Genomic DNA, 14805 nt, shown 5'->3' on the forward strand with positions numbered 1-14805 from the left:
GCTAAGTCAACCTTGAGCCAGCTACCTGAACCCGGCTTCCGCCGGGATCGAACTCAGGTGAGCAGGGAGCTCGGACTGCAGTACTGCGCCACGGGGCTCTTTTATAATCACACACGAGCAGCATCCAAAACAACGGCTTGTCCCACCATACGGCACTCGTGCAGGAGATGCGCTGCGGCCACTGCGACGAGGGCAACAGAGGTCCCCTGGGAATCGAGTGGGCCGCACTGGCCCGCTTGCCGAGTCGTCGCCTGCTCTCTTTCTAAACCAAGGATACTGAGCGTAGCTGAGGGGGATCCCGATCTGGTAATCCCGGATGGCATTGAGCACCCGCAGGCCCCGACACGTCTCCACAAAGCTCTCGGGTGGGAACTTGTCGATGAAGCATTTCCCAAAGGAGGCCGCCTGGAGGCACAGAGGAAAGAATTCCAGAGCGTTTAAAAAGGATCTCCTAGAAATCCATCCCGAACAGAGACACCAACTGACACAGGATACAGTATATGGGAAAATGAAAGATCCATGCCCTACAAAGATGACGATGATGATGGATTTACATCCTGCCCTATATTCCGAATCTCAGAGTCTCAGAGCAGTCACAATCTCCTTTACCTCTGCTTTAAGCTCACTCTCTGACTTTTGGTCAGTGAACTTTCCTCTGTCTTTCTCTGCCCAGCCTACCTAGTACGGATGTTGTGAGGATAAAAGGGATGGTCCATACTCCACCCCAAAAATAAGAGCAGGAATTTCAAAAGAGGAGCCAGTGGTTTCACAGTGTTCACCGGGTTTGATTCCCCACTCCTCCACATGCACCTGCTGGAATGGCCTTGGGTCAGCCATAGCTCTGGTAGAGGTTGTCCTTGAAAGGGCAGCTGCTGTGAGAGTCCTCTCCGCCCCACCTACCTCACAGGGTGCCTGTTGTGGGGGAGGAAGGTAAAGGAGATTGTGAGCCGCTCTGAGACTCTTCGGAGTGGAGGGCGGGATATAAATCCAATATCATCTTCTTCTTCTTCTTTCCCCTCCCCCCAACAGGCACCCTTTGAAGTAGGTGGGGCTGAGAGAGCTCGGACAGAAGCTGCCCTTTCAAGGACAACTCCTGTGAAAGCTATGGCTGACCCAAGGCCATTCCAGCAGCTGCAAGTGGAGGAGTGGGGAATCAAACCCGGTTCTTCCAGATAAGAGTCTGCACACTTAACCACTACACCAAACTGGCTCTCTTAGGGTGAACGCTGTGAAACCACTGGCTCCTCTTTTGAAATTCCTGCTCTTATTTTTGGGGTGGAGTATGGACCATCCCTTTTATCCTCACAACATCCGTACAAGGTAGGCTGGGCAGAGAAAGACAGAGGAAAGTTCACTGACCAAAAGTCAGAGAGTGAGCTTAAAGCAGAGGGGAGATTTGAACCTGGGACTTCCTGACCCACCACTTCATCCACGCCGCTTCACAGGCTCTCATTTGTGCTGTCAGAGCCCCTCAGAGCTTGCGCTTCCATGACTCACCCGAAGGAGGGCCTTTTGGGTTTCTGGGTCGTGGTCGTGGCTGGCAGCTTCAATGCATTTCTTGACCGCCTCTGGCAATAGATTCTGTTCCTTGATCTCCCTCAGGTACTCGTCGGCCTTCTGACTCTCTTTCTGAGGGGGAAAGAAAAGACAGAGTCAAGCCCTCCATGGCCTGAATCCTGAGTACTTTAGAGCAATTTACTTTCACATGCGCATCCGCTCAGACGGGCAGCTGAGCTCTGGCCCTCTCCTTTATGCAACTGCAGTGCAGGGCCTTCACAGCATTGGCCCCTTCCACCGAAAGGACTCCAGAAACGCGCCAGAGTTCTGTCCTGCATGGCCAGCCAGGATTCCAAGGGAATGTTTTTATTGCAGTTGGTTTTAATGGCTCTCGAATGTGTTTTGACGTTTTGTTCGAGACAGTTTCAGGGAGTTGCCATGTTGGCAAGTCCTCAAAGAGATGGGAGTACCAGACCACCTCACATGTCTCCTGAGAAACCTGTATAAGGGTCAAAAAGCAACTGGCAGAACAGGATATGGAACAACTGATTGGTTTAGAATAGGAAAAGGAGTTCGACAAGGATGTATATTGTCACCCTGCTTATTTAATTTATATGCAGAGTACATCATGCGGAATGCCGGCCTGGATGAAGCAGAAGCCGGAATTAAGATTGCCGAGAAAAACATCGACAACCTCAGATATGCAGATGACACTACTCTAATGGCAAAAAGTGAGGAGGACCTAAAGAACCTCTTGTTGAGGGTGAAAGAGGAGAGCACAAAAGTAGGCTTGAAACTCAACATCAAAAAAACTAAGATCATGGCATCCGGCCCCATCACACCTTGGCAAATAGAAGGGGAAGACTTGGAAGTAGTGACAGACTTCACATTTCTGGGATCCAAGATCACTGCAGATGATGACTTTAGCCATGAAATTAAAAGATGTCTGCTCCTTGGGAGGACAGCTATGGATAACCTGGGCAGTATAATAAAAAGTAGCGACATTTGCCTGCCAACAAAAGTCCGTATAGCCAAAGCGATGGTATTCGTAGTAGCAAGGTATGGCTACGAGAGCTGGACCATAAGGAAGGCCGAGCACAGAAGAATACGTGTTAAAACTAGTTTATTTGGTAACATATGGTAACAAATTATATTTCTTGCATCATTAATAACTTCTTTTATCTATCCCATATATTACTTTCTACCCACCCCTCCCCCCGTTACTTGACCCCGCCGGTGTTATTTACTTAAAATGCAAATATTTAAAGGTACCCTTAACTAATAAAAACAAAATTTAATATTCTCCTTTTTTCTAAAACTTAATCATCATCAAGAATTGTCCAACGTCCTTTTATTTTCCACTCTTTTTCTACGTATCTTCTGAACTTTTTCCACTCCATCTTAAAAACTTCTAAATCATAGTCTCTTAAAATTCTTGTTAATTTGTCCACTTCACTCCACATCACCGAGCGCAGAAGAATAGATGCTTTCGAGCTGTGGTGCTGGAGAAGACTCTTGAGAGTCCCCTGGACTGCAAGAAGATCCAGTCAGTCAGTCCTAAGGGAAATCAACCCAGACTGTTCCCTGGAAGGTCAGATGCTGAAGCTGAAGCTCCAATACTTTGGCCACCCAATGAGAAGGGAGCACTCACTGGAGAAGACTCTTGAGAGTCCCTTGGACTGCAAGAAGATCCAATCAGTCAGTCCTAAGGGAAATCAACCCAGACTGTTCCCTGGAAGGTCAGATGCTGAAGCTGAAGCTCAAATGCTTTGGCCACCCAATGAGAAGGGAGCACTCCCTGGAGAAGACCCTGATGCTGGAAAAGACAAAAGGCCAAAGAAGAAGGGGATGGCAAAAGAGGAGATGGCTGGACAGCGTTACTGATGTAACAAACACGAATTTCATCGGACTTCGGAGGAAGACAGAAGAGCCTGGTGTGACTTTGTCCATGAGGTCGCAGAGTTGGACTCGACTGCATGACTGAACAACAACAAAGACACTTGAAAGCTTAATCTTTCTGGTCCCTAGGCTGCTACAGGACTTGATTCTGTGAGCCCACGATTTCTGTCTTGATTAATGTACCATCCCATGAACACATGAAGCAGTCTTCTATTGGATGACGGACCAAGTCAGAACTGCCACTCAGACTGGCAGTGACTCTCTGGCAGGGCTTTTTTTTTTGTAGCAGCTCCTTTGCATATTAGGCCACACCTCCCTGATGTAGCCAATCCTCCAAGAGTTTGCAGGGCTCTTCGTATAGGGCCCACTTTCAGCTCCAGGAGTTCCTGCTACATCAGGAGGGTGTGGCCTAATATGCAAAGGAGTTCCTGCTACAAAAAAAGCCCTGCTCTCTGGGGTCTCAAGCAGAGGTCTTTCCCATCACCTCCTGCCTGGTCCTTTTAACTGGAGATGCCGGGGATTGAACCTGGGACCTTCTGCACACCAAGCAGAGGCTCTGCCACTGAGCCAGAGCCCTTCTCCATTAGTCTCCTGGGTCTCAGGCTGAGGTCTTTCCCATCACCTCCTGCCTGGTCCTTTTAACTGGAGATGCTGGGGATTGAACCTGGGACCTTCTGCATGCCGAGCAGATGCTCTGCCACTGAGCCACAGGCCTTCTCCATTAGTCTCCTGGGTCTCAGGCTGAGGTCTTTCCCATCACCGCCTGCCTGGTCCTTTTAACTGGAGATGCCGGGGATTGAACCTGGGACCTTCTGCATGTCGAGCAGATACTCTGCCACTGAGCCACAGCCCTTTCCGGAAGAAACAGCAACCCTGGGCGCTATTCCCCTGACGATTCTGCATTACCTCATATGCCTTCTGGGCTTCCAATAGCAAAGCTCCCGGAGCCATGGACGCAATTTTGAAGATCTCCTGGGTGGATTCTGCAAAGAAAGTGAGACAGGGAAACTTCAGCTGGGGTCCAGGATCCGCAGCAGATGGCCAAAAGTCTCCATTGATTTATGAAAATGGTCCTGACTTGGAAAGCCCAGGCTAGCCTGATCTCGTCAGATTTCGGCAGCTAAGCGGGGGTGGATTTCGGCTGGTATTCGGGTGGGCAACCTCTGAGGAATACCAGGGCTGTGACAAGAGGCAGGCAATGGCAAGCCACCTTGGAAACAGCTCTTGCCTTTAAAAAATGGGTGTAGCTCGCCACCTAGTGGTGCATAAAGCTAAAAGAGCTAGCACTTCTGGCTGCCAGACAATCTTAGGCTCACCTGGCTATACTACACCTACTGCCCCAGGATTATTATTTATTATCATTTATTAAAAGATTCATACCCTGCCTTTCCATGTGGCACAGAATAAGTTTCTTTTAAAGTCCAGTTAAAACTGGAATGAAATAGAAATAGAATATTCTATAATCCAGTTTCTATTCCTTTCTGCTTTGTTGAAATGCCAGGAAGACTCACCTGGGATCTCATGAAGAAATTCGTGGGTGGAAGAGGAGAAAATCCGAACGCCGTCGAGCTCTGGCACCAGGTACGAATCCTCGTCTAGGTGGTATCTGCGGGTAACGTTAAGGAACTCCCAGGAAAACAGAGAAGCGCAACGCTGGAGTGACTCTGGATGAGTCTGTGTTCTCAGCTTGTCGGTCTCGCTAGCTACAGTGATGTACTGGCATTTCTACTCCAGAGGGTAACTGTAACGCCAGACCACAGTTGCAAAAGGCAGCCTCGCCGGTGGCGGAGACTTCCCCCTTGCCGCACTCAGTCTGGGAATCAATATTCTGCTCCAACACACACCCCTCCTCTTCCCACAGGTCCTTCCACCAAGGATACTCGATCCCTTTCTCTGCATTCCCGGCCACCAGGAGGAGCCGATCCCAGGCCAAGGCCACTGCACGATGCTTGCTTCGAGGGCGGGCACACCTGTCGCATCGAGAGACTGTCATCAGGTGAGGCTTGGAGACAAACTGATGCAGGCTCCCTCTAGGAGAGCCGGTTTGGTGTAGGAGAGCCAGTTTGGTGTAGTGGTTAAGCGTGTGAACTATTATCTGGGAGAACCGGGTTTGATTCCCCACTCCTCCACTTGCACCTGCTGGAATGGCCTTGGGTCAGCCAGAGCTCTGGCAGAGCTGTCCTTGAAAGGGCAGCTTCTGAGAGAGCTCTCTCAGCCCCACCCACCTCACAGGGTGTCTATCTCCTGAGAGCCAGTTTGGTGTAGTGGTTAAGCACGCGGACACTTATCTGGGAGAACCGGGTTGGATTCCTCACTCCTCCACTTGCAGCTGCTGGAATGGCCTTGGGTCAGCTATAGCTCTGGCAGAGCTGTCCTTGAAAGGGCAGCTTCTGAGGGAGCTCTTTCAGCCCCACCTCCCTCACAGGGGGTTTGTTGTGGGGAAGAAAGGCAAAGGAGATTGTGAGCCACTCTGAGACTCTGATTCAGGATGGAGGGCAGAATATAAATCCAATGTCTTCTTCTATCATTAAAACCCAGCTCTGGAACCGGCCTACTCCATCCAACAGTGCATGGCAAGTAGAAAGCGTACAAGAGATGGAGTAGGCCTCTCTCAGGTAGCCAGCTGGTGCCTTTTGGCCTTTCTCCACTTCCCCCAGGGCCCTCTTGCACCTCAAGCTGGCCGTCAAAAGCCACTGCCTGCCACAACTGTGACGGCCATTTTGTTTTTGAACACTGTGCATGTGCTGCATCACATGGATATGTGGTGTCTGGGACTGGCACACCGCCAATGGCATCAGTCATGTTTTTGAAGGGCAAACCAGCCTTCTGAGTCCACTGCAATTCTGTGCACTGGGGCTGCCATGTTTGCAGCGGCCATTTTGTTTCTGAACGGTGCACATGCAGAGGAAGAAGAAGAGACTGGGTTTATACCCCACCCTTCACTACCTGAAAGAGCCCCATGGCACAGAGTGTTAAAGCTGCAGTACTGCAGTTCTAAGCTCTGCTCACGACCTGAGTTCGATCCCCGGTGGAAGCTGGGTTTTCAGGTTGCCGGCTCCAGGTTGACTCAGCCTTCCATCCTTCCGAGGTCGGTCAAATGAGTCCCCAGCTTGATGGGGGGAAAGCATAGATGACTGGGGAAGGCAATGGCAAACCACCTCATAAAAAGTCTGCCGTGAAAACGTTGTGAAAGCAACGTCACCCCAGAGTCGGAAACGACTGGTGCTTGCACAGGGGACCTTTCCTTTCCTCCCTACCTGAAGGAGTCTCAGAGCAGCTTTCAATCTCCTTCCCTTCCCCTCCCCACAACAGACACCCTGCGAGGTCAGTGGGGCTGAGAGAGCTCTGACAGAAACGGCTCTTGAGAGGAACAGCTCTGAGAGAGCTTGGGACTGACTCAAGGTCACGTCCACAGGTGCAAGTGGAGGAGTGGGGAATCAAACCCTGCTCTCCCAGATAAGACTCCACACACTTAACCACTACACCAAACTGGAATCCAGCCACCCATCCTTCCCCCCCCCCCCCACATTTCCTGAACCTGCTCCAAAGACAGAAACAAAGAAACAGAGTTGGAAGCCATCTCCAGGGTCATCTAGTCCAACCCCCTGCACAACACAAGAAATTCAAAGCTACTTCCCCCCACTCCTGCTCCAGTGGGCCCTCTTCTATGCCCAAAGAAAGGCCAAAACAAAAACAAACCCTTCCAGGATCCCTGGACCGATCCAGCCTGAAGAAAAGGCCTGTCTAACTCCAAAGTGGCAGTCAGCATTTCCCTAGCCCAGGGGTAGGGAACATTGGCTCACATATGTTTTTTTTTGCCTACAACTCCCATCAGCCCCAGCCAGCATGGCCAATGGCTGGGGCTGATGGGAGCTGTAGGCAAAAAAAAACATCTGGAGAGCCAACGTTCCCTATCCCTGCCCTAGACGCAGGTCCGGCCCTCCTGCTAGGCAAACTAGGTGGTTGCCTAGGGCGCCGGAAAGGTGGAGGCGGAAAATTGGGCTCCCCCACCCCCCCTCCTAGTTTGCCTGTCTCCCCCCCCTCCCCGCTGCGGCTCTGCGCCCCGCCCTGCCTTCAGAGTTTGGACCCTTTCCCACCTCGCGTCATTTTCAACGCTGAAACCGGCTCTAGCGCCGTGTTCTGGCTCTTTAAAGCCCCCTCCCCGGCCGAACACTCGAAACGCAGCTAAAACCGTGCTGCGGGAGTGGGGCGCGCTCACCCGCTCTCAGAGCCAGTTTGGTGTAGTGGTTAAGTGTGCGGACTCTTATCTGGGAGAACCGGGTTCGATTCCCCACTCCTCCACTTGCACCTGCTGGAATGGCCTTGGGTCAGCCATAGCTCTTACAGAGCTGTCCTTGAAAGGGCAGCTGCTGTGAGAGCCCTCTCAGCCCCACCCACCTCTCAGGGTGTTTGTTGTGGGGGAGGAAGGGAAAGGAGATTGTGAGCCGCTCTGAGACTCTTCGGAGTGGAGGGTCGGATATAAATCCAATATCTTCTTCTTCTTCAGGAAGAGTGTCCCGAAAGGGCAACCCCCGCTGCCACTGACTCCTTCCCTCCCCACTTCCTGGATGGGAGAGAAGAGTCAGTGGCAGCGGGCGTGGCCCTTTCAGGACGCTCTTCCTGAGAGCCGGTGAATGCGCCCCACCCCCGCAGCACGGTTTTAGCTGCGATTCGAGTGTTCGCTCGGGGGGGGGGGCAGCTTTAAAGAGCCGGCACGCGGTGCTAGAGCCGGTTCCGGCATTGAAAATGACACGGGGTGGAGGGGGAAGGGTTCAAAGCGAGGAGGTGGGGGAGGGGGCAAGGCGGGGGGAGGAGTGGGGGCGCTTGGGGGGGGTGCCAGGCAGCGAGTCTGTCTAGGGCGCCATGGGGCATCAGGCCGCCCCTGCCTAGACGTTTGTAAAAAAGGGCCATGGGAACTAAACAATGACGCAAACCTTCCTGCCCTCCTTCCTGTCATCTGCCTAATTCAAAGACTCAAAGCAAAGCCACTGTGCAAACACAAAATGAATCAACAAGAATAGAATAAAGTGTCCAAATAATTTATAAAGATACCCCAAACACACAGGAAGTATATTTCATGAGCTTGTGTCTTTTGGAAACTGAATCTATTTTTTGTTTATTTTTACTTGCAAGTTCCTTGGCTAAATTGGCCATCTGAGTTGTATCTCTGAGTTCTTCAGCAATACTCGAAACAGCTTCTTTTACGGTTTTGATTTCTTCCGATAGCTGCCCCAGTGAGGCTGTTACTATATTTTGAAAAGCAGACAGTTGCTCAGATAACTCCCTAATTGTCTTCGCCATTCCTCACACTTTACTAGGCCTAATGAGAGTTTGTATGCGCTCAGGGCGTTGTAGGGTTGCCAATCCCAAGGTGGGGGCAGGGGATCCCCGGTTTGGCGCCCCCCCCCCGCTTCAGGGTCGTCAGAAAGCGGGGGAGGGGAGGGGAGGGAAATGTCTGCTGGGAACTCTGTTATTCCCTATGGAGATTTATTCCCATAGAAAATCGTGGAGAATTGATCCACGGATATCTGGGGCTCTGAGGGGGGGGGGCTGTTTTTTGGGGTAGAGGCACCAAATTTTCAGTATAGCATCTAGTGCCTCTCCCCAAAATATCCTTCAAGTTTCAAAATGATTGGACCAGGGGGTCCAATTCTATGAGCCCCAAAAGAAGGTGCCCCTATCCTTCATTATTTCCTATGGAAGGAAGGAATTGAAAAGCTGTGCCGTCCCTTTAAATGTGATGGCCAGAACTCCCTTTGGAGTTCAATTATGCTTGTCACAGCCTTGATCTTGGCTCCACCCCTAATGTCTCCTGGCTCCATCCCCAAAGTCCCCAGATATTTCTTGAATTGGACTTGGCAACCCTAGGGCGTTGCCTCCTTAGAAGAGTAAAAAATAGTTGTTTCCTTACCCTTGGAATGCTCAGATAAGACTTCTTTCAGTCACCAAAAACTCCTACAGCAATTTCCTCTTACTATTAGCCTTGAGGACGGACTTATCTCAATTTATTTGAGCTTTTAGCAAATTACGCTGAGGAGAGAACGGGCGGCTGTCGGCTTTCTTCAGCACATGCGTACAACTCCTTTTGAAGATAAGATATTGGATTTATATCCCGCCCTCCACTCCGAAGAGTCTCAGAGCGGCTCACAATCTCCTTCACCTTCCTCCCCCACAACAGACACCCTGTGAGGTAGATGAAGATACTGGATTTATATCCCACCCTCCACTCCGAAGAGTCTCAGAGCGGCTCACAATCTCCTTTCCCTTCCTCTCCCGTAACAGACACCCTGTGAGGTAGATGAAGAGATTGGATTTATATCCCGCCCTCCACTCCGAAGAGTCTCAGAGCAGCTCACAATCTCCTTCACCTTCCTCCCCCACAACAGACACCCTGTGAGGTAGATGAAGATACTGGATTTATATCCCGCCCTCCACTCCGAAGAGTCTCAGAGCGGCTCACAATCTCCTTTCCCTTCCTCTCCCGTAACAGACACCCTGTGAGGTAGATGAAGAGATTGGATTTATATCCCGCCCTCCACTCCGAAGAGTCTCAGAGCGGCTCACAATCTCCTTTCCCTTCCTCCCCCACAACAGACACCCTGTGAGGTAGATGAAGATATTGGACTTATATCCCGCCCTCCACTCCGAAGAGTCTCAGAGCGGCTCACAATCTCCTTTACCTTCCTCCCCCACAACAGACACCCTGTGAGGTGGGTGGGGCTGGAGACGGCTCTCACAGCAGCTGCCCTTTCAAGGACAACCTCTGCCAGAGCTATGGCTGACCCAAGGCCATTCCAGCGAGTGCAAGTGGAGGAGTGGAGGAATCAAACCCTGTGAGGTGGGTGGGGCTGGAGAGGGCTCTCACAGCAGCTGCCCTTTCAAGGACAACCTCTGCCAGAGCTATGGCTGACCCAAGGCCATTCCAGCAGGTGCAAGTGGAGGAGTGGGGAATCAAACCCTGTGAGGTGGGTGGGGCTGAGAGGGCTCTCACAGCAGCTGCCCTTTCAAGGACAACCTCTGCAAGAGCTCTGGCTGACCCAAGGCCATTCCAGCAGGTGCAAGTGGAGGAGGGGGGAATCCCACCTGGTTCTCCCAGATAAGAGAGCTCTGGCTGACCCAAAGCCATTCCAGCAGCTGCAAGTGGAGGAGTGGGGAATCAAACCCGGTTCTCCCAGATAAGAGTCCGCACACTTAACCACTACCCCAAACTGGCTCACCAAACTTCTCTCTTTTGGAAACTGAATATGCCTTCGTTTGACGTCATTGTTGTGTGAGTTTACAGGACGGCTCTTGGACGAAGCTTGTTTGCGAAACGTGGTATATCGACCAACACATAAAGGAAGGAACCTTGTACCTCTGCAGCCTTTATTTTGGGAGACTGGGTCAACCACATCTTGTGAAATGGACTGTGACTGAATTTCCAGGAGAAGCCTTTGGAATGGACCTTTTGCATTCTCCATGGACTTCAAAATTATTGTGGAATCCATCCCCTCATAAAATATACTTCCTGTGTATTTGGGGGTATCTTTATAAATTATTGCGGCCCCGTGGCACAGAGTGGTAAAGCAGCAGTACTGCAATCTCACGACCTGAGTTCGATCCCAGCGAAAGCTGGTTCAGGTAGCCGGCCCGAGGTTGACTCAGCCTTCCATCCTTCCGAGGTCGGTCGAAGGAGTCTCCAGCTTGCTGGGGGGGAAGTGTAGGTGACTGGGGAAAGCAATGGCAAACCACCCCGTCAAAAGTCTGTCGTGAAAACGTTGTGAAAGCAACGTCACCCCAGAGTCGGAAATGACTGGTGCTTGCACAGGGGACCTTTCCTTTTCCTTTCCTATAAATTATTTGGACACTTTATTCTATTATTGTTGATTTGTTTTGTGTTTGCACAGTGGTTTTGCTTTGATCTATTTGCTGTGTAGTCACTTTGTTTCCTGTCCTAATTCAAAGAATCAGCATTGCTGTCGGGTGGCCAACGAGCCTCTGCTCAAAAACCTCCAAGGAAGGAGAGCCCACCACCTCCCGAGGAGGAAGCCTGTTCCGCTGAGGAACCGCTCTAACAGTCAGGAAGTTCTTCCTAATAGAATCCTAGAGTTGGAAGGAACCTCCAGGGTCATCTTGCCCAACCCCCTGCACAATGCAGGAAACTCACAAACACCTCACCCTAAATTCATAGGCTCTTCATTGCTGTCAGATGGCCCTCTAGCCTCTGTTTGAAAACCTCCAAGGAAGGAGAGCCCACCACCTCCCAAGGAGGAAGCCTGTTCCACTGAAGAACCAATCTAACGGTCAGGAAGTTCTTCCTAATAGAATCCTAGAGTTACAAGGAACCTCCAGGGCCATCTAGTCCAACCCCCTGCACTATGCAGGAAACTCACAAACACCTCCCCCTAAATTCACAGGCTCTTAATTGCTGTCAGATGGCCCTCTAGCCTCTGTTTGAAAACCTCCAAGGAAGGAGAGCCCACCACCTCCCAAGGAGGAAGCCTGTTCCACTGAGGAACCGCTCTAACGGTCAGGAAGTTCTTCCTAACAGAATCCTAGAGTTGGAAGAAATCTCCAAAGTCATCTAGTCCAACCCCCTGCACTATGCAGGAAACTCACAAACACCTCCCCCTAAATTCACAGGATCCTCATTGATGTCAGAGGGCCCTCTAGCCTCTGTTTAGAAACCTCCAAGGAAGGAGAGCCCACCACCTCCTGAGGAGGAAGCCTGTTCCACTGAGGAAGCGCTCTAACCGCTAGGAAGGCCACCCCAGGCTTACAGAGGGACTTGCCTCCAACTTGCTTTCTGCAACAGAGATCAGACAAAAGGCCTGAAGGCAGCGGGGCAGAGAAGAAGCGACTGAAAACCCACACTCACCAAACCATCTGCTTGGGCGGCGTTCGCAAATTGCAGGTGAAGTCGTACAGTTTTTCCTGCAGGGAGGCAGAGCCCGGACAAGAAATGGGAGGGAATGCAAGAAATCAGAAGGGTGGCCCAAGACGGAATGAAGCAGCAGGCAATTAAATAAAATGCATAGAATACAGAAAAACACATAAAACCAAGCATTAAAATTGCATTTTCATCAAACGCCATCCTAAATACAACCATCTTCAACTGCCTCCTAATGATCGAAAGTGAGCTGCTCCCAGTCTTTCCTCTAAGAAGAAGAAGATGATGAAGATATTGGATTTATATCCAGCCTTCCACTCCGAAGAGTCTCAGAGCGGCTCACAATCTCCTTTCCGTTCCCCCCCCCACAACAGACACCCTGTGAGGTAGATGAAGATATTGGATTTATATCCCGCCCTCCATTCTGAAGAGTCTCAGAGCGGCTCACAATCTCCTTTCCCTTCCTCCCCCACAACAGACCCCCCCCTGTGAGGTAGATGAAGATATTGGATTTATATCTCGCCCTCCACTCCGAAGAGTCTCAGAGCGGCTCACAATCTCCTTTACCTTCCCCCCCCACCACAACAGACACCGTGTGAGGTACATGAAGATATTGGATTTATATCCCGCCCTCCACTCCGAAGAGTTTCAGAGCAGCTCACAATCTCTTTTACCTTCCTCCCCCACAAAGACACCCTGTGAGGCAGATGAAGATATTGGATTTATATCCCGCCCTCCACTCCGAAGATTCTCAGAGCGGCTCACAATCTCCTTTACCTTTTCCCCCCACAACAGACACCCTGTGAGGTGGGTGGGGCTGGAGAGGGCTCTCACAGCAGCTGCCCTTTCAAGGACAACCTCTGCCAGAGCTATGGCTGACGCAAGGCCATGCCAGCAGGTGCAAGTGGAGGAGTGGGGAATCCAACCCGGTTCTCCCAGATAAGAGTCCACGCACTTAACCACTACACCAAACTGGCTGTCACAAAAGCTGCCCTTTCAAGGACAATGTGAAGGCTATGGCTGACCCAAGGCCATGCCAGCAGGTGCAAGTGGAGGAGTGGGGGAATCAAACCCGGTTCTCCCAGATAAGAGTCCGCACACTTAACCACTACACCAAACTGGCTCCCTTAGCTGAGTCAGCGTGAGCTAGCTCACAGATATTTAGCCTCCAGCTCACACATTTTTTGTTTTAGGCTCAGGAAAAACTGGCCCCAGAGCACACTAATTTATGCAGCAGCTCACAACGTTAATGCTGGCAGCTCACAGCTTTAATGCCAGCAGCTCACAAAATAGAATTTTTGCTCACAAGAGTCAGCTCTGCAGTTAAGAGGTAACATTGGTTGCTACATGTACCTTCCTGGGGAGGTTCTTTCACAACCGTGGGGCTGCCACCGAAAAGGCCCCGGGGAGTTTGGCTTCAAACCCTCCCACCTCTATCACCAGTAGCTCACCTTTAAATGGGACATCCCCATCCAGACGTAGCCGGTGTCGGCGAAGAGAGCCAGGTAGCGGTAGTTGAAAGAGACTGCCATCCGCAGGTAGGAGCCGGCAAGGGGGTCCATCCCGGGCAGGGTCTGCAAACGCAGGCGAGAGCAGCAAACGAAGGGCACGTGAGACCTCGGAACGACAATTAAAAGATGCCTCTCCCGGCTCCCTGCAAGCCCCAGGCCACTTACGCACCACCGTGGAGCAGGTCGTGTTGTCTAGGAGGAGGAGCTCTTGGCCGACTGCCAGAAGGAGAATGGTCACTCTGTCCTGGCACAGGACGGCCCAGCAGGAGGGGGGCTTCTGAAGACCTGGCCGGGGGGGAGGGCAGAGGACCTGGGTTAAAAGGAAGGCTGGCCAGAGGCTCAGCGGGGGCGGAGCGACCTTGCCTACATCGCTGATTGGGAAACTGTGGCCTCTGACATCAGAGACTGTGCCTTGCATGTCGTTCAGTAAGGCAGCTCATAAAAATGCACAAAAGCATAACTTTAAAATTACAATTTAGGACTGCTTTACTCAAACGCAGGGGTGGCCAAACTGCAGCTCGAGAGCCACTTGTAGCTCTTTCGCACACCTTGTGCAGCTCTCAAAACCCTTGCCAACCCGTCAGCCAGCTTGGAGAAGGCATTTCGCTCTTTCAATCACTTTGCCAAGCCAGCTTGGTGTAGTGGTGAAGTGTGCAGACTCTTATCTGGGAGAACCAGGTTTGATTCCCCGCTCCTCCACTTGAAGCTGCCGGAATGGCCTTGGGTCAGCCATAGCTCTTATAGAGCTGTCCTTGAAAGGGTGGCTTCTGTCAGAGCTCTCTCAGCCCTACCCACCTCACAGGGTGTCTGTTGTGAGGGGAGAAGATATGAGAGATTGTAAACCGCTCTGAATCTCTAATTCAGAGAGAAGGGTGGGGTATAAATCTGCAGTTCTTCTTCTTCAGCTGGTGGCTTGGATAATGCATTTAAAGCTAAAGTTGCTTTCTCTCTACCTCTACCTCCCTCTACAGTCTTCCTTCCTTCCTTCCTTCCTTCCTTCCTTCCTTCCTTCCCTCCTTCCTTCCGCCC

At 51.3% G+C, this 14805-nt stretch overlaps 1 protein-coding gene across 1 annotated transcript in view; it reads right to left on the reverse strand.

The window, feature by feature from the left end:
* VPS16 (VPS16 core subunit of CORVET and HOPS complexes) overlaps positions 1-14805 on the reverse strand; it is a 58170-nt gene that overhangs the window by 23836 nt on the left and 19529 nt on the right. The window contains exons 6-13 of the mRNA XM_060247200.1: positions 13946-14061; positions 13717-13839; positions 12254-12309; positions 5277-5366; positions 4908-5002; positions 4303-4379; positions 1498-1629; positions 278-405 (exon numbers count right to left, since the gene is read on the reverse strand). Coding sequence (XP_060103183.1) covers positions 278-405; positions 1498-1629; positions 4303-4379; positions 4908-5002; positions 5277-5366; positions 12254-12309; positions 13717-13839; positions 13946-14061 — 817 coding nt within the window. The remainder of the gene's footprint in view (positions 1-277; positions 406-1497; positions 1630-4302; positions 4380-4907; positions 5003-5276; positions 5367-12253; positions 12310-13716; positions 13840-13945; positions 14062-14805) is intronic.

The sequence above is a fragment of the Heteronotia binoei genome, chromosome 9 (assembly GCF_032191835.1).
Source record: "Heteronotia binoei isolate CCM8104 ecotype False Entrance Well chromosome 9, APGP_CSIRO_Hbin_v1, whole genome shotgun sequence".
Lineage (NCBI taxonomy): Eukaryota > Metazoa > Chordata > Lepidosauria > Squamata > Gekkonidae > Heteronotia > Heteronotia binoei.